At 33.6% G+C, this 27,820-nt stretch overlaps 1 protein-coding gene across 2 annotated transcripts in view; it reads right to left on the reverse strand.

Annotated features, from left to right (window-relative positions):
* The window catches only part of Rab3gap1 (RAB3 GTPase activating protein catalytic subunit 1), an 85,756-nt gene that overhangs the window by 15,887 nt on the left and 42,049 nt on the right, over positions 1–27,820 (reverse strand). For both annotated transcript variants that reach the window (XM_046463723.2, XM_058585388.1), the window contains exons 8-18: positions 21,411–21,510; positions 18,298–18,379; positions 17,003–17,071; positions 15,388–15,461; positions 13,020–13,112; positions 12,404–12,573; positions 10,177–10,266; positions 9,176–9,348; positions 7,696–7,750; positions 7,086–7,451; positions 2,109–2,246 (exon numbers count right to left, since the gene is read on the reverse strand). In XM_046463723.2, the coding sequence (XP_046319679.1) occupies positions 2,109–2,246; positions 7,086–7,451; positions 7,696–7,750; positions 9,176–9,348; positions 10,177–10,266; positions 12,404–12,573; positions 13,020–13,112; positions 15,388–15,461; positions 17,003–17,071; positions 18,298–18,379; positions 21,411–21,510 (1,410 nt within the window). The remainder of the gene's footprint in view (positions 1–2,108; positions 2,247–7,085; positions 7,452–7,695; positions 7,751–9,175; positions 9,349–10,176; positions 10,267–12,403; positions 12,574–13,019; positions 13,113–15,387; positions 15,462–17,002; positions 17,072–18,297; positions 18,380–21,410; positions 21,511–27,820) is intronic.

Consider the following 27,820-nt stretch of genomic DNA (forward strand, 5'->3'; position numbering starts at 1 on the left):
CAAGCTGACTTACTACATAGCTACTAAAAGAGGGTGAAGGCTCACTTTAGCTATGACTTAGATATGTTCTAAAAGGGCCAGGCTCCAAAATAGGCCCTGGCCTTCTGGAACTATGAGGTGCCTTAGGCACATGTCAGTATTCATCTAACACTCTGAAGACTCTCCCAAGAACCCTAATACTAAGTCATTCCTATATGAAAAATTTTCCTTAAATATATTATGTGCTTTCCACATGGGGCACATTGATAGGGTGGCTATTTGTTTTTATCAGAAAATAGATTATATTTCAATGTTATAACAGATTTGCTGGTGCCCAGTTAGTCCAAAATAGTTTAATGAACCATAGTTTTGGTCATAAATGGTGCTAAAGGATCTGTACAGAATCTTACCATGAAGAACTAGTGTGTTTCGAGGGGGCAAAAACTCTTATGGTTCCAATGTAGAATTCCCTTCCTATACTTGCCTCTGCAAGGACAGACGGAAAACAACTGCTGTGTAGGTTAGTATTTCCTGCTCTGTGCACAAACCCTCAGCCAGTTCCACCCACCCCCTTTTGAAATCCTGTACTGAGGATTGAACCCAGGGCCTCCAACATGCTAGACAAGACAAGCATTCTACCACTGAGCTAACCCTAGACCTTTTTGACATAGGATCATGCTAAGTTGCCCAGGCTGGCCTTGAGATCCTCCTGCTTCAGTCTCCCAAGTAGCTAGGATTGCAGGTGTGTGCCATCATGCCTGGTCAATTACCTTCTTTTACCTTTCTGGTTTTCTATCTGCCCTGATAGCCAGCTGGCTTCTCTTTATCCATTGTATCAACCTTTTTTTTTTTTTCCTCTTGGCAAAATAAAAGATTTTCTGAATCATTTTAGTCTCCAAGGAAAACATACAGCTCTTAAGAGGTGTTTATTGAAGTATTTTTTTTTCCTTTTAGTAAAGATGCAGAAGTAAAAGGCTCCCTTTTATTTTTACTTAAATCTGCTACCAGAGAAGAATAAAAGTGGCAGAGCTATTCATGGTGTGTCTGTTTTAAAAGAAAAAGTATTTCAGACAAAAATCAAATTTGAGCTGGTCTGCATAGATACAGGACTGAACAAGGTGAGACACAGGCCATTACATGTTAAGAAGCAAAGTCCGGGCCTGGGGTACAGTTTAGAATACAAGTAATAGCCCAGTGGGCTACCCATTTGTGGCCTTTTTATAAAATATAGATTCAGTATCTCTTATCTGAAACACCAGAAGTGTTTTGGTTTTTTTTTTTTTTTTTTTTTTAAGATGGACAATACCTTTATTTTATTCCTTTATGTGGTGCTGAGGATTGAACCCAGTACCCCATGCATGGAAAGCAAGTACTTTACCACACAATTCCAGCCTCTATGTATTTTAAATAACTGCATTCCATTGTGTAAAATTTTTCACTTGTGGTGGACTTGCTTTCAAATAACAACTCAAAAAGTCCTTTATTCCTGGATTTTTATATTAGTAAGCTAAATGTCACTATGACCTGAATCCTATGTGTTCTATATACAGGCCTCAGCTTAAAATATTCTTTTCCAGGTAGCAAATACATACTCATCTAAAATGTGGATTTCTCTGAGAAACCTTTCCTTACCCACTCAGCAGTCACCTTTTTGCCCTTGCCTCCTTTGAAAACTCATCATATAATCATTTACACATCTTCTCCCACAACCTCAGACTATAACTGAGGGTAAACACTATTTTCTTATCTAATCATAGTTTGAGGCACACAGTAAGCACTCAAAGATGTGTTGAGTGCAGTGACCTACATTGAATCCTAAGGGCTTCTTAAAAGCCTTGAATTAAATTGGCTGAATATACACAGAGGAAGAAAGCATCTCAATACACACAGAAATGATTCAATTCTCAACTTTCAACTATTAATAACAGGTTGGTTCTTTTTTTTAAACTTAAGAGACAAGTTTGACTATGTCCTTGGGGGAATGGAGGTAGGGTGTTATAACTATTAATGAAATACAAACATTAAAAAAAAAAAACATTAGGCCTTCACACCACTTTGTAGAGTGACTTTCACAGTTTCAGCCCAGAATAGCTCAAAATAGACCCTAGAGCTTTGAAAGTCTGCCTCACCTTAAAAGACTCCATATCCGAGAGCAGACAGGCACTCTGCATGCGTGCTCTGAGGTGAGCCCCTTCTGCCGATGTACCTAATTTAGCTAAGACCTCAGATTGCTCTTCTAGCAGATCTTCTGTCATAGGTGCTGGTTCCTGTGAAGTATAAAAGGACAAAGCTCATGAACAGCCCTATTTAGACAAAGAAGAACTATAAAAATAGAATAAAGACAATTACTTCTGCCCTAGTAGTCACAAGACATGTATTTGAAAGAATTCAGAGAAACGCACAACATTTTTCAGAACCTACATAAAAAAGGTAAAAAGGATAAATATGACTTTCATGCCCCCACCCAAGATCACCAGGTTTCCCAAGACAAGTATTGAGAGCTAAAAGAGAAATCTGGGTCTATTGCATATTTTCATGACTATGATACAGAAATGAAGTTCTACTGATATTATATATGTCATCAACTAGTTGCAACAATGTTTTTAAGTAATAGAAAAATGGGAATAAATTGCTCTACAGTGATTCATCTCTGGTTATGGAATGTGAATTCTTATATTCATTATACAGCAAAGAAAATATCAAGTACCGAGCAAGAATATCACACTGATACTCAGGGTAATGGATAATCAGTAAGGACATGTGGCACAGTGTTAGAAGCCTGGGCTTCAGAGATAACATGCCCATCCCCAAATTCTAGCTCTGTGACCTTGGGTAATCCTCAACTTTTTGGAGACTGGGCTGTGAATAATAAAATCCTGGCACATGCTCAAACACTACCAATTAAAATACTTTCTCTTTGACAAAGGAGAAGTATGCTTATTAAAATACCTAATTTTTTTTAAAGGAAAAATACTTAGTTAAGTGTAGTGCTTAATCAGAAATCCATGTAATTTGTGAACTTAAGAACAGAAACAGTCATTCCTTCTATTAAGAAGGGGCTACTTTTAATAGCCCTATCTACAACCAGAAGGGATAAAGAGAATTAGCAGCACGCAGCATGGGGACTACACATTTTCATATACTACTTGTGAATATGTTCAAAGTTTTCTCATATACATGATTGAATGTGATCAATGAGGGGATCAGACTGAGTGTAGTGAAAAAGGCCTTGCTCAAGTTGCAAATTGAAGAGAGACTCATCCATGTGACAATGACTTTAAGAACTACTAAAGACTCCTCTTTTAGCTCTGTCTCTAGAATATTAGGTAAAATCTTTACTTTCCCAGCCATACATTTTAGGTTGATCTAAGTCTACATAAATGGAACACAGTAAAACATTTTTTTTTTTTTTTAATAAAGCAAGGACCTATATGAAGTCTAGTATTATCTTGGGCAGTGGGCAACTAATAGTCATGTTTGTCTAGAAAACAGAAAAAGAGGAAATACAAAATGACAAGGACATTATAAGAAAGAAAATTTAAAGGCTAGTATCTCTCATATATGGGTATAAAAATCCTTTTAAAAAAATAAAATTGAGCTTGGCATGGTGGGACACACCTGTAATCCCAGTGAGTCAGGAAGATCTCAAGGTCAGCCTCAGCAACTCAGAGAGGCCCCAAGCAACTTAAAAAAAAAAAAAAAAAGTCCAGCTATATAAAAATGGGCAATGCCCAAGTGGGACTTCTTCCAGGGATGTAAGGATGTTTTAATCATCAAAAACCAATTACTGCAATTTGCATTAACAGCATAAAGGAGAACAGAATATGAGTACCTCAATATACAGGAAAAGTATTAGATAAAATGAAATACTTATTCATGAACTCTAAGCAAACTAGGACTATAACTTCTATAATATGAATTATCATACACTTTCCTTCTAAGGTTGGAAGTAAGAAAAAGATATCTAGTATTCAACCCTAATACTGGAAGTGCTAGCCAGTGTAAAAAGTACAAAGACTAGCAAATCAGAATTGAACTGTCTTCAAACACGATTTTATATGCAGAAAATCCCATATGCTGCTGAAACTACTAGAAATAATAAGGAAATGTAGAAAACTTGGTAGATAGATATCTGTCTCTCTCTCTGCCTACGTTTGTCTCTGTGCGTCTTTGCTGTCTCTCTCAATGTCTCTGTGTGTCACTCTCTGTGTCCATGTATATCTATATGTATATCAAAGAACAAAATTAGAAAATGAAAATTTTTTACTACTTATTTAAGAAATTAAATGCTTGCAGTATATCTAATGAAAAGAATTTAAGACCTTTACAGTGGAAATAAAACATACTTTAGTAAGATCAAAGAGTATTTCAAGGCCTTAATATTGCTAAGATGTCAACTCTCTATAAATGGATCCATAAACTCAATGCAATAAGAAAATTTATGCTGGGATTTTGAAATGTACCTGTACAGGGAAACTGACATAAAAATACAAAATCTTTAATAGCCAATATAGTCTTGAAGAACAAAGGAGACTGATACTATCAGATAGAAAGGCCTATTATCAAGCTGCAATGATAATGATAGTTTTTCTGTGCTTGTGCTGATAATATACTAACGAAATATAATAGTCAAGAAACAGATGAACACATACAGTCACTTGACTTAAACAAAAACACCAGTAGCCACTCATTGGGAAAAGACAGATCTTTTCAATAATGGTGATGGAATAATTTAAAACAATCTTAACCTCTTCCTCATACCAATAGAGAGAAGTAACTTGAAGTGAATCAAACATAAATGAAATAGGGAAAACTATAAAGTTTCCAGAAGAAAACATGAGAGAATATTTTTAGGGTCTTGGGGTAGGTAAAGATTTAAATGGAACCCCAAAAGTACTCTACACACATGAAAAACACTGGCAGACCAGACTTCATTAAAATTAAGAACATCTATTCCAACAAAAAGCATCAAAAAAGTGAAAAGTAACAGACTATGAAGAAATATTTGTAATATAAATATCTAAGGACCCAGAACATATGAAGAATTCCTACAAAGGAATAAGGGGGAAAAAAAATCAATAAATGACTACACAAAAGCCTTGAGTGGGTACTATATCAAGAAGACATCTAAATAGGAAATAAGAACATGAAAAAATGTTTTCCATAGTAATATTCATCAGCGAAATGTAAAAACATGAAATACTATCTCATTCCCACCAGAAATACAAAATTAAAAAGATTTTAAATATCAAGTGTGCAGAAAAGAGTTAACAGCAAGCCTGAGACCGCTATCCTCAGAAAGGGCTTTTTGCAAAGTTGGCCCTTCACTACCATCTGGGAACTTGGATTTTGGGAGGGTCCCCACCATTCTCAGAACTTATAAAAGTGGCTTACTATACCTACATGATTTGTGCAAACAAGATGGTTCATGTCTTTCTTCCTAGAGTCTTGAATTTTGGTATGTACTAAGCAAAGGGTCCCTAAGTGACCAGCTCCTGTCCACTGTATTTCTAAAAGCTTCTCTGGTAGACAACATCTCATATACATAGTCACAGCTCATTGTTGGAGGAAATAAGCACATCTATGTGACTACATGGCCAAAAGATTCTTGGAAGCTTGTGCTTGGATTTCCTCCAATTTTCATCTCATGTGCCTTTTCCCTTTGCTAATTGTGCTTTGTATCCTTTTGTTGTAGTCAATGATAGCCATGACTACATGCTGAGCCCTATGAGTCCCCCCAGCAAACTGCACCATGGGTACGCCTTTTTAAAGAATTTGGTAACATATGTATCTATTTAACTAGCAACTTGGGATTGTTCTTACACCCTGACACATCAAGCAGGAAGGATATAGAATAACCACACTACTACACATTGTTGGTGGGGATATAAATTAATTCAGTCACTTTAAGAGGCCGTTTAGAAATATTTACTAAAGCTAAAACATAATAGGTAATTCAGAAGAAAGGATGGCCAAAAAATACAGTGAAAGATATTTAGTTTTATTAAAAATCAGAGAAATAAAATTTAAAACCTTAGTATACTACTTTTGATCATCAATATTGGCCCAAACTTATTTTTTTTAAAAAATATGAGTCTAAGAATCTCATTACCTAATTTGCTACTAAATTCTCAAGGTCTAGAATCATGGTTGGTATACATATTTATGAAGGGAAAAAAGTGAGGAAGGAAAGTTGGGAAGGGAACAGGTGCTACATTACTCAAGTACACAATGGGTATATCTTTTTAAAGAACTTGGTAATTTGCATATCTATTTAACTAGCTATTCTATTTCTCAGTGGAATTTATATGTGAAAATATACAAAAATATATACAACATACAAAAACTACACAGTAACATTTTCAAATAACACACCGTGATCAAGAATGAAATCATTAAATAAACTATCACTCTTCTATGTCATGGAATATTATGTGGCAATTATAAAGTAATGAAATAGATCTATATGGAAAAATCTTCAAGACATGTTAAATAAAAATGTGCACACTAATGAACATGTTTAAAAACAATCCATAAAACTACACATCAATATGTAAACATATATGTACATGAATATATATAAAAATCAATAATAGCAGTTACTTTTATGGTTGGAAGTTGAATTGGTGGTGGCTTCCACTTTTTCTAGACTGAATGTTTCACAACATTTATTTCACATATTACTTATACAAAAACAAACGAAGAGAAACTATTCTTCTTTCTTAGATGTTGCTATTCTACATCCTAATGGTATAAAATGGCTTCAAATTGCATGTTTGAACAATAAAAACTAGTTGTATAATTGAAGAACTGTTACTTTTATTTTTTCATGTTTTGGGGTTTTGTCTTTAAACACGTGAATACCCAATATTCAATTTAACATACTGCCTTATGCATGATAAGCTACTATCTATTTAAACTTCAAAACATTTTTCATTTTTAGAAATGGTAGACCTAAAAGCCTCCAGAAGATAATTTAGATTTCAAACCTTAATCTTTTAACAGACTTTAAAAAAAAAATTCTCCTACCCAAAGCAATCATTCCCTTCTAGAATGAAGTTAAAAAATAACAACAAAGAGAAACTGGCAGAGCCAGCACATCCTACCTGAGTGACTGGAATGTAGAGAGGTTCTCCATTATGTAGCAGTGTAAGCCTGCCATGCTGATGGAGACGTCCTTCTGGCTTTAAATTTACCATTTCCTTAGGTCCTCCTTTCTTGCCACTCTCTTGTCCATTTCCCTTAAGTTCTTCAGTATCACTTAGGCACTCAAAAAATTCTTCATCACTATCACTCCAGGAATCCCAAGATTTCCCCACCTCTCCCTTTTCCTTATCTGTATCTTTACGATGGTCTGGCCCCAACAGGTCTGCAGCTTTTCCAACATCCCCTGGATATGTATTAGTTATATTATCAGAGGTCTTTTTCCCCTCATCACGTGCCTTCTTTCTTTCAATACAACAATTTAACATCTTAAGAAAACAGAAATAACATTTATAGTTGAATTAGTTACAGAAAAATTAAAATCTAACCACTGCTTGTATATTTCCTTTTTCATTCTCTACTTCTCAGGACCTTTTTGTGAACTGCACTGACTATAAGCAACCTATAGCAACATGATGAAAACAGCCTATGACCCACTATTTTATCCAGTATTAGAATAAACTCCAACTATACCAAGACCACATTTATATACTGCTATTGGGAAATCTTTACCTGTAGTTTCTGATGCAGTAAACAACATCTTAGATCTGGGGGTCCACCTGTTAACCTACCAAACAGTGAGAAAAGAAAGTTTAATTTCAGTAAAATTGCTTCATATCTGCCTATTTTTATATTACCATAATTTTTAGCTATATTGATAAGAAGTCAAAACTAAATTTCTACAGGTAAGGAAACTAAGTTCCAGAAGGCGAGCACATATGAGTAAAAGATCAAATTTATTTTATACTCTTAATTCACAAATCACCAACAGCAAACTACTAATAGCTTTCAGGTTAATTAGAAACTTAAAATGAGAAAGTCTCTAAATCCACCCCTTGAAGTAACTAGCATACAGGGTTTTGCACCACATAAAGTAAATCAATCTGTGTAGTCAGTTCTCAAATACTATGGTGAATTCTCACTATAAAAGATCTCCATTTTGCCAATGCGATTCTAGATTCCCTCTAGCTCTAAACCACTAGGTTCTTGGCAATCAGCCAGAGATACTCCCTTATATTCAGTATGCCTCTGGATCTGTAATGAGTTCCAGAGTGAAACAGAAGCAAGAGAGAATCCAGCTAAATAGAGAATGACAGATGACTTAATAATTAACATTTTTGGATCAATCACCATTACATATCACATCACTATTCCTCTTCCCTAGCATGGATATCTGAGCACTAACTCACACACATACTAACTAAAATTAATTTGATTAAATGTCAATTTAAATTATAGGTAATGTTTGATGTCTGAACTTATAATGAACTTTAAAGATGTTTTCTATTCAGTAATAAATATGTTCATTATAGAAAACTTAGGAAATACAAAAGAAGTATGAAAAATAAATTAAAAACAATTTCATACCTGGGAAAACTACTAATAACATTTGGAAGTCTTTCTTTCCAATCCTTTTTTTATAAACACATATCGGCATAATCAAATGCATTCTGTATATTTAATACTATACCTGATTACAAATATTATAATACTTTATTAAAGATTCTTTGGGTTTTTTTTTTTGGGGGGGGGGCAGGTACTGGGGATTGAACTCAAAGGAACTTAACCACTGAGTCACATTCCCAGACCTATTTTTTATTTTATTTAGAGACATGGTCTCACTGAGTCACTTAGTGCCTTGCCACTGCTTTGAACTTGTGATCCTCCTGTCTCAGCCTCAAGTTGCTGGGATTACAAGTGTGAGCCCGGCAAAGATTCTTAAAGCAAAATTTGTAATGGATCAATAACTCTCTATTTTTCTATTGTAGAGATAGAGGATTATTTATTCTTTTATATGTGGACATTTATGTTGTTTTGCTTTTTACCTATTATAAATGTGCTGCAGTAAACACCTATGAACATAAGTCATGTCCAAGTCTCTTACCATTTTTTCTGGGCAGATTTCCTAAAAGGAGAAAACTTGACAGTCAAAAGTCAAGTGTTGGCTAACAAGCAAAAAATGTACCAAACAACTAGAAACTGAAATTATTACCCTGGAATCAAAAAGTTGTTTTCCCATCTGAAGCGCATTTCAAGAACAAATTCCTGCCAGAGGTGTGCCACTCCTTTTAACCCTCCATGATAGAAATTGATCATACAAAGACACAAAGCCAGTTTATAGGTTAAACTGTCAGATGGTGCAGATTTGAACTGATTGTAGAGATTCTAAATTTAACAAAATGGAAACAAAGCAAAACTTATTAACAACATATTTATGTGCATAATCAAAAAGTTAAGAGATTTTAATATTAAAATTAACTTTACAAAAACTAGCTTTATCAATATGTCTCATACATTACTGCCTACACTGTTCTTAAGCAGATAGATATTTACAAGATTTCTACTAAGATCCAAAAGTAAAGCTATAGTTTAAGTGAAGTTAAAATTACAGCTTTCATTTTCTGCTTTGGAATCTTTAAGATGCATTTCAAATTTCATGTGCTGTTCAAAAAATCTTTTAATTATAAAATGAGTACATACTTGTCAAAACAAAAACACAAAGTAGAACTGTATAAACTGAAAATATAAAAGGCTCTGTTTTTCCACTCTATGAAATCTACTTTTCAACAATAACTATTTAAATAGTTTGATCTATCTCTACATCTGTCATTTAAATGTTCTCATTTCTCAATTTCTCAGATAAGGAGAATATGAAAATTTTACTTCATTACTTTCCATCTCACTGTCCAGTTTTGAAATATATACAAGAATCTGTTGTAAAACAAATTTAACAATTTCACAAAAACTCTAAAATGAGGGAAATCCTACAGTTAGGCACAGTATGTTTATGCTTTTTTTCACAATATTTCCTGAAATTCTTGCTACTCCAAATATGTATCTATGCCAATGTTCTACAGGAAACTCTGCTCTCCATTCAATTTCCCAAAGATGATTTTTAAAATAAAAAGATACTTAGGCTATCAAACTAGAAATATATCCAACCCCAGTTAATTCAATGCAGTTAAAATGTTTTAATATTGAACTCCAACTTACATAGTCTTCACTCTCTGATGGAAGATTACTGTTGTCTATTGAAGTAGTTCCATCTAATGTTTTTTCAGAAGCAGCATCTGGAAATAAGAACTGGGGCCAGGGGAAGGAGGGGATATAATTACATGAGACCATATTTCCCATTTTGTTGATTTTTTATAATTCATATAAATACTATCTGACTTTTCAGGGGCTTTGCTATTTAAAAATGGGAATGTTCTTATTGTACTGGTAACTTGGTTCTATGTTCTCAAAATTTTTTTATATTTTTCTACAATACACCAAATTTCCCTGACTAGCCAACTTTAGCAATCAGGTATCTTTCCACAAAAATAACCACCTGATTCTGTGGGAAGGACAATGAAAAAGCAAAACATTTCACTGTGATTTCATACTTATCCAATGCTATTAAAAAATTTAGAAGTATTAATACTATTAAATGCAAACAAAACTATAAAAGAATTTAAAGATATCTATCTATTCATGAGGAAATATAGAATTATCCACAGGTTTTTATATGTGAGATAGTAAAGTATATTAAGTAAAGTATATTAAAGACCTGTAACTTTAATTTAGGAGATATCTGTAGAAAATGAAAAGCAGCCACAATTGTAATATCAATGTTATTTTTTCTTACATGGTTTCATGTGTATGTGTGTGTGTGTAAAAAAAAAAAAAAAAGGTAAATGGATGGAGTTAGAGAAGATAATGCTAAGTGAAGTTAGCCAATGCCAAAAATCCAAATGCTGAATGTTTTCTTTGATATAAGGAGGCTGATTCACAGTGGGATAGGGAGCGGGAACATGGGAGGAATAGACGAACTCTAGATAGGGCAGAGGGGTTGGAGGGGGAAGGAAAGGGGCATGGAGTTATTAATGATGGTGGAATGTGATGATCATTATTATCCAAAGTACAGGTAATGAAGACATGAATTGCTGTGAATATACTTTGTATACAACCAGAGATGTGAAAAATTGTGCTCTATATGTGTAATAATGCATTCCGCTGTCATATATACATAAAAAAGAAATATATACATAAAAAAGAAATAAACCAAGTATTAAAAAAATTCAGTGTATATGACATCTGAGTTTTATATTATAATTTGAATAAAATCTCTAAGAATATAATCTTCAGGAAGCCTTTTTGTTTTCACTCCTTTTATCAGAGTTCATTTTTAAAAACTGATACTCAACAGAATTTTGAAGATTTGAGGAACTACTAATGTGCTTAATGCCAATACTAGGCACACTTAAAACATTATCCTATTCTCATACCACTGTGAACTAAATATCACTGCCTATATTTTATAATGTACAAGAACTAAAAATTTGGCTAAAGAGTCTTGTTGAGGTAAATGGCAAGATGTCTACCAACATTAACATGATGTTCCAAAGTCCGGTATTCTCAATACTTTTTAAAGTTTTCCCCAAGATTATCTTAATGCACAAACTGCCAGAAGTATAATTATAATTTCAATAAGCATAGCTATAATTTATCTAAGAACTATTAAATGCCAGGCAGTCTAAGGTCCTTTAATTTTCATGACAATTTCGCAAGGTTTTGCTAGCCTTATTTGATATGAAGTAACTAAAGTGACTATTCCAAGTCATGCAGTAAGTCAGAATTAACCTCTATGTGGCTTCCAAGCTGAGCCCATTCCAACTGCAGTAGGAGACACCTTAGGCCTCTACCTTCCTTCAATCCTCACTATAAAGATTTCCCTAGACTGTTGTCAAAGTAGCCTTGCAAAAACACAGTTCTGATCATGCCAATCATCTGCTTAAAATAATAATAAAATATAAGATAAAGTACAGCACTTCAGCATGGCAGGTTACCTGCTATCTCTCCAGCCTCATCCCTGATCACTCCCAAGGAAGCATTCTACAAAATACCAACTTTTGAACATGCTCTCAGGCCTCTGCTATTCCTCTGCTTTAAAAGCCTTCTTCAATTCTCTTCATGAAGCATTCCCTAATTCCCATTGCCCAGAGACAGAGATGAATCTTCTGTTATCTTCTCACTGCCCCTTTGCCTGACTTTTCACATACAACATGGGATTACAACCATTATTTGCTTTCTTTCTTCCCAATAATAAGTGATAATTCTCCAGGGACTTTGTTTTATTCATGTTACATTTCCAATCTAGTGCTTGCCACATAGAAGCGACTGAATATATAATGAATAAATGTTATACATAGAGACATATAAAAATAATACATTTAGTTACCAAAAGAATAGTATTGAGGACATCATTGTTCAATGGTGACTCTTCTAAACCTCTGTGTTTTCGTATTTTCTTCTTTGCTGTGTGTACCATATTTGAAACTGATAATTTATGAATTGGAACTGGTGTTGGCTCTGTCAACTTTGACAATGCATGAGTTATATCAGCAATTTCTAAAAAGAGTAGAAATGCATACATTACCAACCTTAGCATGTTAGAGCAATGAGTAAATTGGTCAGAGTATAGAATATTTTAACCATTCTTTATTCTAGCATTACATGGTCTCAGAATTATAATATTTTAGTCCACACAGCTTTGTATGGAAGCACAAGTGGAAAAAATGTCACACAATTTATTTCTCCCTAGAAGACTTAATATTTGAAACCCTGCTTTTCAAAATAGCTTATGTTTTTGGATGAAAAGAATTTATTAAATGCCCTAAATGTATTAAGAAGCTCTAGATATAGTCTAGAAAGAAACGACAGCTGTCTAGTCCATCAAAACTTACTTTTCCAACTTAATTCCAAATAAGAAAAACAGATGAAAAGCCAGAGAATGTGCCAAAAAAAAAATAGGGCAAGATATCTGAAATTATGTTTTAAAAAGAAAAGTAGGTCACCTCGTCCTTCTTCCTCAAATGTGGATCGTCCAAGAATCTCATCAGTTGACTCCTTTCGACGACAAATTTTAAAAAATTCAGTGACAAAATCACCTATTTAGAAAAAAATGTTACTCATGTCTGACACTTAACTGAAAGAAACTAGTCATATAAATTAAAGTATATGTCTTCTCATAAAAGCTATTAACTAGAAAACTAGCTATTAACTAGAAAAGAAACCCGACTGTTTTCTTCCTGAAGAAAAAAAAAAATTAATACTATTTCAAAAGTAGTCTTATTCTTCCTTCCTATCTCCTCACCAGGATACTGAAAAAAGTTTTTCCTTAGAATTACTTCTAGAATGAAAGGGGGAAAAAAAAAGTACCAAACAATATTAAGTACTTTCTATATGCTTCAATGAGACAAACAGTATCTATTATCTTAATTGTATAAGTACCAATATATGTATGTGTGGTACCAATATAATGTATGTGCGTAGTCTTCTTTGTATCCTATAAGAACTATGAATCCATTAAAAAATATACATTAAAAAGAAACTTTCAAAAAAGATATGTTTCTAGCAAGGCATGGTGGTACATCCCTGTAATCCCACTGCCTTGGGAGGCTGAAGCAGGAAGATCACAAATTTGAGGAGAGCCTCAGCAACTAAATGAGGCTCTAAACAATTTAGTGAGACCCTGACTCAAAATAGAAAATAAAAAAAGGGCTGGGGATGTGGTAAAGTGCGTCTGGGTTCAATCCCCAACGTCCCCAAACAATGATATTTCTAGAGGATTAAGAAATCACGTGGGATAAAAATATTTTCGCTTCTTTTGTATATTAATGATGTTTTATGTGTCCTTTATATAAGATGGTCCAAAGAGGTTAGAAAAATTTTAAAGAGCTGCAATGAGGTATGTTTACACCAAAAATTAAAGCTTAACAACAATCTTTAATACTAAAATAAGGTATATATCTAAGTTTAAGAATTTATCAACTAGGTCTGAATAAATCTAGAACATTTTCCAGACTTCTTCAGAAGGGTAGGAAAATTTTATTATCTAGTCATAAAAGTTACTTAAAAATGTAGGATGAAATCATGGAACAGTAATTTGAAATGAGAATACTTTGAATTCTAAGGTCTACTGTAATTATGCAAGTCAGTAGATGAGAAATAATAAAATATAAGGAAATAATTTAGTAAGTAAATTTAATAATAAAATTAATTCAATGATTAAACAATAGAAACCATTTATTGTACTGTTATATGACAGGCACTGTGTTACCTGGGATACACACACACACACACACACACACACACACACACACACGATCTCATTTGATTCTCCCAATAATCCTATGAAATGTGCATTTCTGTTCCCTATTTTATTGATGAGGCTACTGAGACTTAAAAAGATTAAAAAAGTTGGCCAAACTGGTGGGTCCAGGTTGTAAACCTGAGTCTATCTAACTCTGAAACTCTTCATTTCAACTCTAAGTCTCCAAACTCACCACGGGCAAGCAATTTTCTTCACTATTAGTGAAATGACAATTGCTAATTATCATCTGATGAACACCATATGATAAATGATAAAGAGCTCAAAAAAGAATGCTTTAGAGAAAAATGCATAACTGTCATAAATAAATATTTAGTAATTCTATCAGTTGAATGGTAATATATAAGATAATATGTAGTTAAGGCAGCATGACCAAAAAGAAGACATAGAATATTTTTATGTGTACAAGTATAAGGGAGAAACTCGGAAAGGTACATGGATGAGCAAGGTTAAGAAGTCTTCACAAAAGAGATGCACCAATAAAAAGAGAAGGAATAGACAATTCCAGACATGGAACCCGAAGAGCAATTACTACTTTTCAAAATACCCAAACTTATTTTATTTCACTTAATTCTTCAAATAACCCCATGAGGTATAAAAGGTATATTTACAACTCTTTTCCTTTAAAAAAAATACAGATTTGTAGATGTGATACAATTCTATAAAATTGCAGGCTGTTATCAATGCCCTATCATCACACACCACAGGTCCAGAAGGATAACAAAAGACAAAAAGGGATTTACTAACTAGGAGATGCAGACTAAACCACAAAGAAAGGTAAGGAAATAATATGAAGGCATAAGAAAAATTAAAACAGTGATAAAGTAATGGAAAATTCTGAGGTATAGATGCATTAAAACTGAAAGACAATATAGAAATCCTGCTACTGATGTCAGCAAAGATTTTTTTCTACATGGTATTAACTGAGAAGGTCATAATGATAAAACATTTTTTGATAAGTGAAATAAAGTATAAAGAATGTATTCAGTATTTCTAATCTGGAAAATAGGTAGATTGATGGCATTTCAGAAAAGGAACATATTACATCTTACCTAGCAAACACTGAGGATTATCAGCTTTTCGAACTCTAACAGACCAATGTGGTGCTTGAATAGGATCCAAATCACTAAAATGCAAAACAATAAGCAAATCCTAATTATGACAATCTGCAAGAATCATGAAATTATCAAAATACAGTCTAATAAAAACATTCTATAGAAGGAAAAGCAGTTCATTTTGCTTCTCAACCTTACTGTTATTCAGACATATGGCCATTTGAATAAGTTTTTTAAAAGTAAAATCTTAATAAATCAAGTTCTTGGACCAAAACAAAAATTCCAATAAATGGAATACCAAAAATAAAAATATTAAAATATATAAAAATGGTTCTGAATAAGCAATTTACACTAATAGCCTAATGAGATAAATACTTTTTAAAAAATTTAATTTTTTAGCATAGTTGGACACAATACTTATTTATTTTTATGTGGTGCTGAGGATAGAACCCAGAGCCTTGCAAGTTCTAGGCAAGTGCTTTACCACTAAGCCACAACCCCAGCCCCGAGATAAATACATTTTTAAAAGAATAAAAAAAAGGAAGGAGAATAAAACAAGTATGCAGAATTGTATCAACCTGTTTATCATTATCACTGTACACACACACACACACACACACACACACACAGAGGTTACAAAAACCTGTACAAAATCAAAAGTACCCTGTTTTCTAAAGTTGATATGGTGGATCCATCTAATGGCATACTATGCAGCCGTAAAAAAAATAATTGGCATAAAGGATATAAACTTTAAAAATATAAACATTCAGATATTGTCTAATTTAAATAGTAGGACTGTTAGTAGTTTTACTTTTTTTTAACACCTAAATAATCTAATTAAGAGCTTGCATATTACTTTGACCATCAGCAAATATACAAATAAATGTACTTCATGAAAACAAAGTGTCCTATCTCTTACTGTTTTGCATCTAAAATGAGAAGATACTAAGACTGCCTCCCTCTTTGGCTACATTCTTCCTGGAGAATATTTGCTATAATTTTCAAGTTATTGCACACACAGAAATTAGGGCATGGATGTTTTATTATTAAAAACATTTAATGATCAAATATTATTCCCACACATTCTGATGATCATCATCTCTTCAAACTTATGAAATGCTTCTTATAAGAAAAATTCAAAAGAATTATATGCTGAATCTTAGAAACTTAGAGACATCTTTGCTAAAACACAGTAAGATTCAAGTTCATTATTATTATTATTGTTATTTTTTTGGTACCAAGGATTGAACTATGGGGCACTCAACCACTGAGCCACATCTCCAGCCCCATTTTGTATTTTATTTAGAGACAGGGTCTCAATGAGTCGCTTAGAGCTTCGCCATTGCTGGGCTGGCTTTGAACTCGAGATCTCCTGCCTCAGCCTCCTGAGCCACTGGGATTATAGGCATGCGCCACTATGCCTGGCTTCATTATTCTTAATTTAAGGAAAACCAGCAACATAAAATGCTTCTCTAATCCATATTAACAGGTCTAAAAAAGCGACTATTAAGAATTTGAAAAAATTCAACTAACTTTATTAGAAACTAGTATAAACAAAAACTAACCACTTGGTAGTTGATTTATTCTACTGAAATTTTTAAAATATACTTACGAATAAACATCATTATCCACAATGATTCCTTCAGTCAAATGAGGCCACGTAGTTGCTAAATGGAGTTCACTTAAAATAAAGAAAACATATCAAAAACTTTGATATTTATAGGTATGTCCTCTGACTCAGCAATCATACTTCTAGAAATAACCAAAGGTGTACTTATGTTAAAAGTGATGTTATGTATACTAAACTAAAAACAAATGGTAGCACAATGGTAGCACATCCATATGAAGTTAATATTTTCCAATATAAAAATCATCTTATATATACAAAATAACCAAAAAGTACACATAACCCACACATCTACCAACTGATGAATGGTTAAAAAAATTGTGGTACACAGTATAACCATACAATGGCATATTTATGGCTATAAGAACAACCAAGTACTGATTCAAGCTACAACATAGATGTACCTCAAAAACATCATATTAAGTAAAAGAAGCCAGATATAAAAGGTCACACAATGTATGACTCCATTTATATGAAATATCCAGAATAGGTAAATCCGTAGAGACAGAATAGATTAGTATTTCCTAAGAGCTAGAGTGGGTGAATGGTTGAAGAGCAGATGATAACTAAATTTTTTTTTTTTAATTTTGTGATAATGAAAATATTCTGATTAATCAGTGATAACAGTTGCAAAATTCTTATAGATATCAAAAACACTTTAAAATGATGAATTAAAAAAATTTTATTTGTAGATGGACACACCTTTATTTTATTATTATTTTTTTGTGTGTGTGTGTGTGTGTGGTGCTGAGGATTGAATCCAGGGCCTCACACATGCTAGGCAAGTACTCTACCACTGAGCTACAAACCACAACCCCTAAAATGATGAATTAAAATTCATCATTTGGTGAATTTGGTAGGTGAATTCTCTCTCAATTTTGAAAAATCATGTTATAGTCAGGAGTTGGAAATCCTTTTCTACTCTAGAGAGTAAATATTAGCCAGGTACAGTCTCTAGTATGTTCTTAGACTTTTTTCCTTTTATATCTCTTAAAAATACCAGGGGCTGGAGATATAGCTCAGTTGGTAGACTGCTTGCCTTGCATGCACAGGGCCCTGGGTTGAATCCTTAGCATCACAAGAAAAAAAAAAAAAAAAAAAAAATCAGAAAGTTTTCATGTAATATTATCAATTAAAGAAAACAGGGGTAGTTCCCAATTTCCAGTACTATATTCATTCCAGCAGGCTACAATATCATAAAGCATGGTAAAATCAATACCAATATAAATTTAAAAATAATTCAAATTACAATAATTCAAATTATAATCTGAAATTCTCACCTAATAGGATCTTCACAGGCACCAAATGGTAACTTGCCAAACTCCAGGCCTCCAACTTCTCCTCCTACAAGTGCATCTATATCTAAACAAAATAAGTATTTTCCCTTATTTGGCAAAAAATAGAGTAACAATGATTTAATCTAGTTAGGCTAAGCCCTTTGGAAGAAGCCCTTTGACAGCTTTAAAAGTACCTATAAAAGAATACACAGAATATGTTGTTTGCAAGTTAAAGCATGTTACAACACATACAGTCAAGTATTAAAGAATCTCCCTGAGAACAAGTAAAAAGATTCACTTATTTCCTATTCAGTGTTTCATTCAATCCATGCATTCTCAATTTTGCCCATTTGAAATATTCCTTAACTATTACTCAAGAGAATATTATTCCTATACTCTTTTACACATTCTAAGAATGCGATTTACATAATCTAAAAAGATTATCTGAGTATTAAAAAATGTAATCACCAAAGTACATTTGTCAGTTTTGTTATCAATAATTTCTGAATAACAAATTAGCAAACCTGTCATTATTAACAAAATATTTTGGTTGACAGTTGACAGAAATATTTGAAGTTCAGAAAAGAACCTTCTTCCCACTATGAATGCTCCTTGAGACTGGGGAAAACTGAGGGTAAATCACCCTTCTCAGTTCTGTTCCTCCTGAAGAACTAATAAATGCTTCTTAAAAAGACATTAATATGGGCCTGAGGCTGTAGCTCAGTGGCTGAGCGCTCGCCTCACATGCGGGAGGCACTGGGTTTGATCCTCAGCACCACATTCAAAAATAAATAAATAAAACAAAGATTTTTTTTTTTAAAAAAAGACATTAAAAGGATTTTATTCTCTTTGAAATAACACAGATGATGGTTTTTCATTATTTACATTACACTACAAATTCCTAAATTAAAGTCTATGGTTGAGTTATGAACACTTTCCAGATTTGCTTAATTTATCTTTGACAATTTCTATACCCTAAATTACTAAAAATTAGTCATTAATATGGTTTAATTACTTGCTTCAGTACATTTTCTCAAGCCAATTCATTCCATTTTTCCCAACTAAAGAATGCTTACAATAATACAAATCACAATGACTAGTTTATTGTAAGATGTGAATTTTTAAGAGCTTCAAAATTATAAAAAGAAAAAAAAGTGACAAGAAGCATTTTTATAAACTAGTGAGTTAAAAAATTACTAAAATATAATTGCACGAAAATATTAACTAAATTACAGATTGAGAGTAAAAAAATACAAGGGAATTTGAGTTTGACTAGTGGGTCAATGCAAACTTTATGATCTTGTGACCATAAGACATTAGGTTTTAGTAACTGACTGTTCTTGACAACCTCTAAGAAACATAATTCCTACTTCATAAATGAGAATTACATAAAACATTATATAAAATGCCAAGCACAGCATCTAGCCCACATTACATGTCAGCCTTCCCCTTAGAAAGTAAATATTAAGAATTTATATGGCCTTTAATCCTCTGAGGGAGATTATTATTTTTAATCCCAATTTAAAAAATTTTGGCAACAGAATATTAACAAAGACCTTACTGAATCAGAATTATAATGCTAAGATTTTAGCCCTTGGACTTCTTAGATCAGCAGCAGATACACCACCTCCCAAAAACTTTTTCTTTTTCCAGCAAGATGCAAGTGTGTCTGTGTGTGTGCCAGTGTGCAAATGCATGCAGGCACTAGAGAATAAATTCAGGTTCTTATACATGCATGCCAAGCGCACACTCCACCACTGAGATACACCCCCCCAGCCTCTACCTTGGGAAATCTTTAAAAATGCTTAATAACAGAATGACCTTGGAAAAAAAGGGAAAGGAGAGTTGGAAACTTCCATCAAGCAATTGACTACAAATTGTCCAGTGGGTATTGTCTGGGAACTAAAATTACCAACATACACAGTTGGTAATTTAGTCTTAAGTAATTAGTCTTAAGACTAATATAATTCTAAAGCTTAGCTTTTATTTCCCTTTGCTATACTTTAGATGCAGTTCTTTCACATTATCCCTATCAAATATTACTTTTATTCCTATAAGTAACCAACTACTTGAGAAAACAATAAACAGGAAAGAATATTATTTCTCTTTGGGGAAAGCAGACTGAAAAATGTTTTTAAGCTAGTGAAGTCCTTATGATTACTTATAAGTTTGTATTAAATTTCTTATTAGATGAGCTTGAATATAATTAAACTCAGACGAAATACATACCCAGGAATCAAAGACTAACTTCATTAAGATGTATGTCCATCAGGCTGAGCTTTGCTAACACTTAGGCGATGTCATATTTATATTTGTATCATTGATACAGCTTGGCCTATTAAAGGCTAATAATGATTATTGAATTAACTTCATCAATGAGTAAGCAAGTTGACTTTAATTATATTTTTATAAAATGCAAGTAAAAGTAAAATTTTATTTTCCTCACAAATGTGTGTATATACATACATATTTTTCTTCTCTCCTTTCTTTATTTAGCACTCTTCAAACTATACTCTTTAAGGTTTTTTGCCTGCTGGTTTACAAGGATGGTTTCTCTCATTATATTCTAAAACAGACATTTTTTAAAATCATTCACTACATAGTAATTAATAGCACATGGGGTGCTTTATAAATAACAGCTTTTGAAGACAAATTGTCAAATACAGAGTAATGCTAACTAGAAAATCTATAGAGCATTAAAAGAAAAAATTTATTGAAAGAAAAAATCATAAAAGCAATGAAATCAGCAATATTTAAAATTAATTACAAGCCAGGTGCAATGGCACGCGCTTATTATCTCAGCGACTCTGGTGGCTAAGGCAATAGGATTGCAAGTTCAAGGCCAATCTTGGCAACTTAGTGAGGCCCTAAGCAAATCAGCCAGACCCTGTCTCAAAATAAAAATAAATAAATAAATTAATTAATTAAATAAAAGGGCTAAGAATGTAGTAAAGTAGTAAAGTGTCCATAGGTTCAATCCCCAGTACAAAAAAAAAAAAGAATTACAAATATTTCCGTGTAAAACACTGGAAGCATTGTTAAGTAATTTTAATTTTTGAATATATTTTCTTTTCCATTTATATTCAATAATTTAATACAGTTCTAAATTAACTCACCTGGAGGTTGCTGAGGCCAAAAGTATTGCTGCCAATCCTGAAGCACATAGGTAAATCGAATAGCAATACTAACTGGAGGCAATGGAGTTAAAGGACATCCCTAGGAGATACATGAAAAGACAATACTGTGTCAATGATGAGGCCCTTCAACATCAAAATTTCAAACTTATGGAATGGCTACAATACTGCCTTTTGGAAACCTGTATTTTCAGCATATAGTATTAAACAATAGTGTGCATAATCTAGTTGTTAAAATGAAAAAGTAAATCACTGAAGTTATTAGACCAAAGGTGCAGAATTTAGGAAATCAAGAAGGAAGACTCCCCTTTCAGGTCTCCTTCTTCCTCCGGAGAGAAGTCTTTTCTGCTGTCCTTTAATAAAGCCTTCTACTTTCCACTCTCAAAAAAAAAAAAAAAAAAAAGGAAGGAAGACCCTAATGTAAGGAACAGTACTGGCAAATGTTAGACCCGGTTTAAAAAAAAAAAGGAAAAGTAAACTCTGCAAAGAATCACTGTATAGGGGCTGGGGTTGTGGCTCAGTGGTAGAGCGTTTGCCTAGTATGTGCAAGGCCCTGGGTTCGATCCTCAGCACCACATAAAAATAAATAAAATAAAGGTATCATGCCCAACTACAACTAAAATCAATCAATCAATAAATCACTGTATATTTGTTCACATATTTGTGTATACAAGGATTTCTACAATTTTTTTATACTGCTTCCACAAATATTTTCATTTGATGAAAAGGCTGTGTAGCTATAAAAAAGAGGGGGAATGCTTTAATGTTGGGGTACTCCTACAGTCTCAGCTATTCAAGATCCTTAGGCAGGAAGATTGCTCAAGTCCAGTAGTTTGAGGCCCACCTAGGACTCAATGAGAACCCATCTCAAAACACACATACAAAACACACTAGGTTTTTTGGTTTTTTTTTTAAAGCCAGAGAACAAATTACTTTAAAATAAAGTTGTTTAAACTTCTACCAGGAAAGGATATTAAGCAAAATGATCTTTCAAAATAACTTTTACAGTTTTTTACTATTCATTTCACATACTGACTGGGGGGGGGGGGTGATCTGTTTTTTAAATAAGGTAAAACTATTAAAAAGTGTTAGGTTTGGGGAGATAATGTCTTTCTTTTAAATGAGAATAAACACAAATTAAAGCCAGTCTGGAACATTTTGCCAGAATTTTAGACTAAAACAAACTAATAGATATTCACGCAAAATTGATAGGTCAATGAATCAGTTAACAAGATTTAGATTTATCTTTAATTCACTAAAAATCATAAAAATTAATACTATCTATTAATTTTTTATAGAAAATTAATACTATCTATTAATACTATCCATGATCTCAGCTTCCTTTCATAATGTTTAACATACATTAGTAGAACTGGACTTAAATGGGTATAGCAATCACTGAGGGATCTTGTGAAAATACAGATGGAATACCTTTCTCAATATCTAAGTAGTTTATAAGTGCTGCTAATGTTTCTGGTCTGGAGATTTTAAGTTAAGTAGCAAAGTAAAAAGTGACATTTAGCTCAGCAGCAGCATCTATAAATGTCACAGGTAGCTTTAACTGAATACAAGCTCATTCTTAAGTCACAATATAAGGTGTCTACCCCCAGTCCCCCCACCAAAAAAAAAACCAAAAAACCCAAATCCAATTTTAAGCTGCTGTGTCCTAGACAAGCAGGGTAAGACGTCATCTTTTTAGTCAGGCCCAGATATCAAATGAACATTGACCCATAATTGTTGGGACAAGTGCATGGAGTACTGCATACATGGCATATGTTAAGGGCGTCTGAGTGGCAGGCCGATCCCCTCGTGCTAGGCGTGTGGGCGGCAGGCCGCTTAGCCTGTAGGCACAGCCGTGGGTGTGAGGCCATGTGTTGCAGTCCCTGTGCTTCCTCCAAGGCCCACTCCTTGACTGGTCGCTGCAATGGCAGTTAGTAGAAATTGCATTGGTGGCTGCCAGTAATCTGCTTAGCTGCTGCCTGCGTCTATATACATGGTAACTGCACAATAAAATCAGACCTGCTTCCTGCTTGGTCTCCAAAGGTCTTGATTATCAAATCTACAGTCACACTCTGATCTACCTGGTTCCGTGGACCTCCTCGCTGGACGAGAGAGCCCAAGCACATAATCAAGTGTAATCTGTCTAGAAACCATAACAACGTCACTTTAATAAATAACCTCTGCTCCAGTCACAAAACAATGTGGACAAATATAGAGAGGTATTAGCAAAGAAACAGCCAGGATTAGACATGACATAAATGTCTTTGTGGACTCTAGAAAAGGTACAAAAACCCAAGGGGATAGTGGGGCTCAAAGCACAAGCCTACTGAGCTAGAGGTATAAAAGAAGACGACAGCATAAGATACAGACTGCATTAGATGCAAGGAACCAAAGGACTACAACCAGAATAAGGGCATTGCATGCCTCTTTGCTTAAGTCAGAGACTGGGCAGGATATTCCTACTTGGCACTGTGGCTTTATTAGAAGCTATGGACCTTCTCTGTGTGTTTGTGTGTGGAGGGGGAGTGGATTACTGTGTGAGAGAGGGAAAAGTCACTTTCACACATGAACAAGCAATAGAAGATTCTAATGCTATATATGAAATGCACCCAACATCACTACAGAGCAAGAGACTCCAAACACCACTTTTGTTCTGAAATATACTATGTAGGTAGGCAACAACCAATAAGATCATCAGATGGATATGAGTGAAAGTAAAAAAAAAATTAAATAAAACATTCAAAATGAGTCTACAAAATGTCCCCAGAAATGGGGGAAAAAAATTGAAGTTTTAAGAGACAACTATTCAAATCAACAATCATGTTATAAAACTGTGCAATATGAGGAAATCTACAAGTACTAAGTATTTAAGTTGAAAAAGATTTGAGTTTTTAATATCTAGAGTGTGGCAGAAGAGGATTAAAACTTGCCTTTATGTGACTACAAATAGAAAAACTGGGTCCCTCAAAAAGAAACCTTTTCTAAGAATTAGATCTCTGTGAAATGAAATAAACTGCCAATGAAGATGACTGCCCTGGGGCATGTAAGTAGATGTTAAAAAGCAGTGGGTTTTTTGGTTTTTTTTAAATGGTGCTGAGGATTGAACCCAAGGCCTTATGCATGCCAACTAAGCAAGCGTTCTATAATTGATCTACATCTCCAACCTGAAAAATACTTTTCATAAAGACAGTTTTATAAAGATAGTAAAAAAAAAAAAAGTCACATACAGAGTAGCTTTAACTGTATAGAAAACTTCAAAGTACTCAAACCAGGTGTCAATTATTTTAAGCTCCATTCCTCTCAATTTTTTTTTTCCCCTGTGGTGCTGAGGATTGAACATGCCATGGCCTTGTGCGTTTCAGGCAAGCACTCTACCAACTGAGCTAAATCCCCAGTCTCAAATCAATTTAAAAAAAAAAAAAAATATATATATATATATATATATATATATATATTAGTTATAACATGGACACAATACCTTTATTTATTTATTTATTTTTTATTTATGTGGTGCTGAGGATCAAACCCAGGGCCTCCACAAGTGTTCAAGTGTTCTACTGCTGAGCCACAGCCACAGCCCTCAAATTAATTTTGAGAAAGATTTCATATCAGAAGAGTGAATTTAGTTAAAATTCGGACAGATGATGTGACAACTAATTAGGAACACTTTTGAAAGTACAATCAGCAAATAGTCAAAATCTGAGTCATGCTCCCCAGATCAAGGTAGTCCCTATAACAAAATAAAAAAGTTGAACTATATAAAGGGGTAACAGGGAATAGTCCGAGAAGGGCGATAGCTGGGTCAAATGGTGGTTCCATTCCCAGCTTTCCCATGAATCTCCATACTGCTTTCCATATTGGCCGAAGAGCACATTATAGGGATACTGCCACATCAATGATCATAGCAGCACAATTCACAATAGCTAGACTCTGGAATCAACCTAGATGCCCTTCAATAGATGAATGGATAAAAAAAATGTGTCATTTATACACAATGGAGTATTATGCAGCACTAAAAAACAACAAAATCATGGAATTTGCAGGGAAATGGATGGCATTAGAGCAGATTATGCTAAGCGAAGCTAGCTAATCCTTAAAAAACAAATGCCAAATGTCTTCTTTGATATAAGGAGAGCAACTAAGAACAGAGCAGGGAGGAAGAGCATGAGGAAAAGACTAACATTAAACAGAGATGAGTGGTGGGAGGGAAAGGGAGAGAGAAGGGAAACTGTATGGAAATGGAAGGAGACCCTCATTGTTACACATAATTACATATAAGAGATGGTGAGGGGATAGGGGAAAAAAAAAAAAACAAGGGAGAGAATTGAACAACAGCTGATGGGGTAGAGAGGGAAGAGGGGAGGGAAGGGGAGGGGGGATAGTAGGGGATAGGAAAGGTAGCAGAATACAACAGTCACTAATATGGCATTATGGAAAAATGTGGATGTGTAACCGATGTGATTCTGCAACTTGTATTTGGGGTAAAAATGGGAGTTCATAACCCACTTGAATCAAATGTATGAAAGATGATATGTCATGAGTTATGTAATGTTTTGAACAACCAATTAAAAAAAAATAAAGGGGTAACAAAAAAGACCTGAAAGTAATGTTCATTAATGCTTTCTTAAGAGGAAGGAATAAAGTAATATTTGCATCAGACCAGAAATTTGACTTTAAAAGTTTAAATATAACTAAAGATATCTGATGAAAGAAAGGGAAAACTGATGGAGTTGAAATTAATGCATACTTGACTTTCCAAAAAATTATCCAAAATAATCCAGACAGAATTCAGCAGTATTATATACTTCAGAGCCCAGAAAGTTTTTAAAAACAAAATTACACACATATCTGACATGCTCCAAAATATATGTTGCTATGATAATTTTTTGGAGATAATCACAAGAAACTAACAGTAGTTCTTTTGAAGAGAGGGTAAAAGGAAGTTTTACTTAAGTTTCCTAACTTGGTACATACATTACATACTTTTAGATTACATTACATTTTAGATGGTGTAATCATACCACTACACTAAAAACACATTTTTCTTTTCTTTCTTTTTTTTGGGGTGTGTGTGTGTGTGTGTGCGCGCGCACGCGAGATAAAACCCAGGGCCTCATGCATGCTAGGTAAGTTCTAACACTGAGCCACACCTCCAGCTCAAATTCTAAATGTCTTTCTAACAAACAATAATTGCTAAAAAAGAAATTCCAGTAATCTTTTCACATTTTTTTTCCTTTAAAAAATTTAAGAACCTTCAGAAAAGCAATATAATGAACACCATATGACTTTCACCAAGTTTTTCAATTATTAACACATATGCATGTGTGGTTTTTTTTTTTTTTTTGGCTGAAACTTTTTAAAGTAAAGCTATAAGGCATCATGACAGTTCATCCCCAAACACTTCAATAATTCCTAAGAACAAGGACATTATCCTACATAAACATAACACAGCACATTCGAGAAGTTTAACATTGATACTGTTTTCTAGTAGACTGTGTTCATGTTAAAATTGTCTCAATTATCCCAAATCAGGTCCTTAATGGCTGTTATTTTGATCAAGTATCCAGTCAAGAATCATGCATTGCATTTAGCTGTCATGCATCATTAATTTTTTTAAAATATTTATTTTTTAGGTGTAAATGGACACAACACAATGCCTTTAATTTTTATGTGATGCTGAGGATCAAACCCAGGTCCCATCCATGCTAGGCGAGCACTCCACCGCTGAGCAACAATCTCAGCCCCATCATTAATTTTTAAACAGCTCTCAGCTTTTATTTTGCCTACCATTGACATTTTGAAGATACTGACATTTTAGGGCATGCTTCAAAATATGTCATGGTTTCCTCATTCAATTAATGGTAAACATTTTGGCAAGAATGCAACACAGGGGGCTGGGGTTGTGGCTCAGTGGTAGTGCATTCCCCTAGCACGAGTGGGGCCCTGGGTTCGATCCTCAGCACCATATAAAAAAACAAATAAAATGGAGGTATTGTGTCCAACTACAACTAAAAAATAAATTTTTTTTAAAAAAGAGAATGCAACACAGGTTATGATGTATGCTGTTCAGTGTTATGTCAGGAAACACATATTAGTTTGTTGTTTTAATTAATTTTTTAACATACATAAAACATTATTGATGTTAATTTGTTAATCAAATTTGATCACTTATATGAGATGGTGTCAACTTTTAACACTCAAAATCCTAATTTTTCCCCAAAAGCAGCATATGCAACTCCTCGATATTTCTGTGACAGTGCTTTTATAGAACACGAAAGATATTCAGCACATCCCAGTTAGCCCTGCAGGTCTCAGTCATAGAATATAGAAGAGATTAAACCAAAAAATCAAATCACAACTTGAAAAAAATACTTCAGAACTCAAAGGAAGCA

This window comes from Marmota monax, unplaced genomic scaffold (genome assembly GCF_021218885.2).
Source record: "Marmota monax isolate L192 unplaced genomic scaffold, Marmota_monax_Labrador192_F-V1.1 WCK01_AAM20220418_F8-fsc00034, whole genome shotgun sequence".
Classification (NCBI taxonomy): Eukaryota; Metazoa; Chordata; class Mammalia; order Rodentia; family Sciuridae; genus Marmota; species Marmota monax.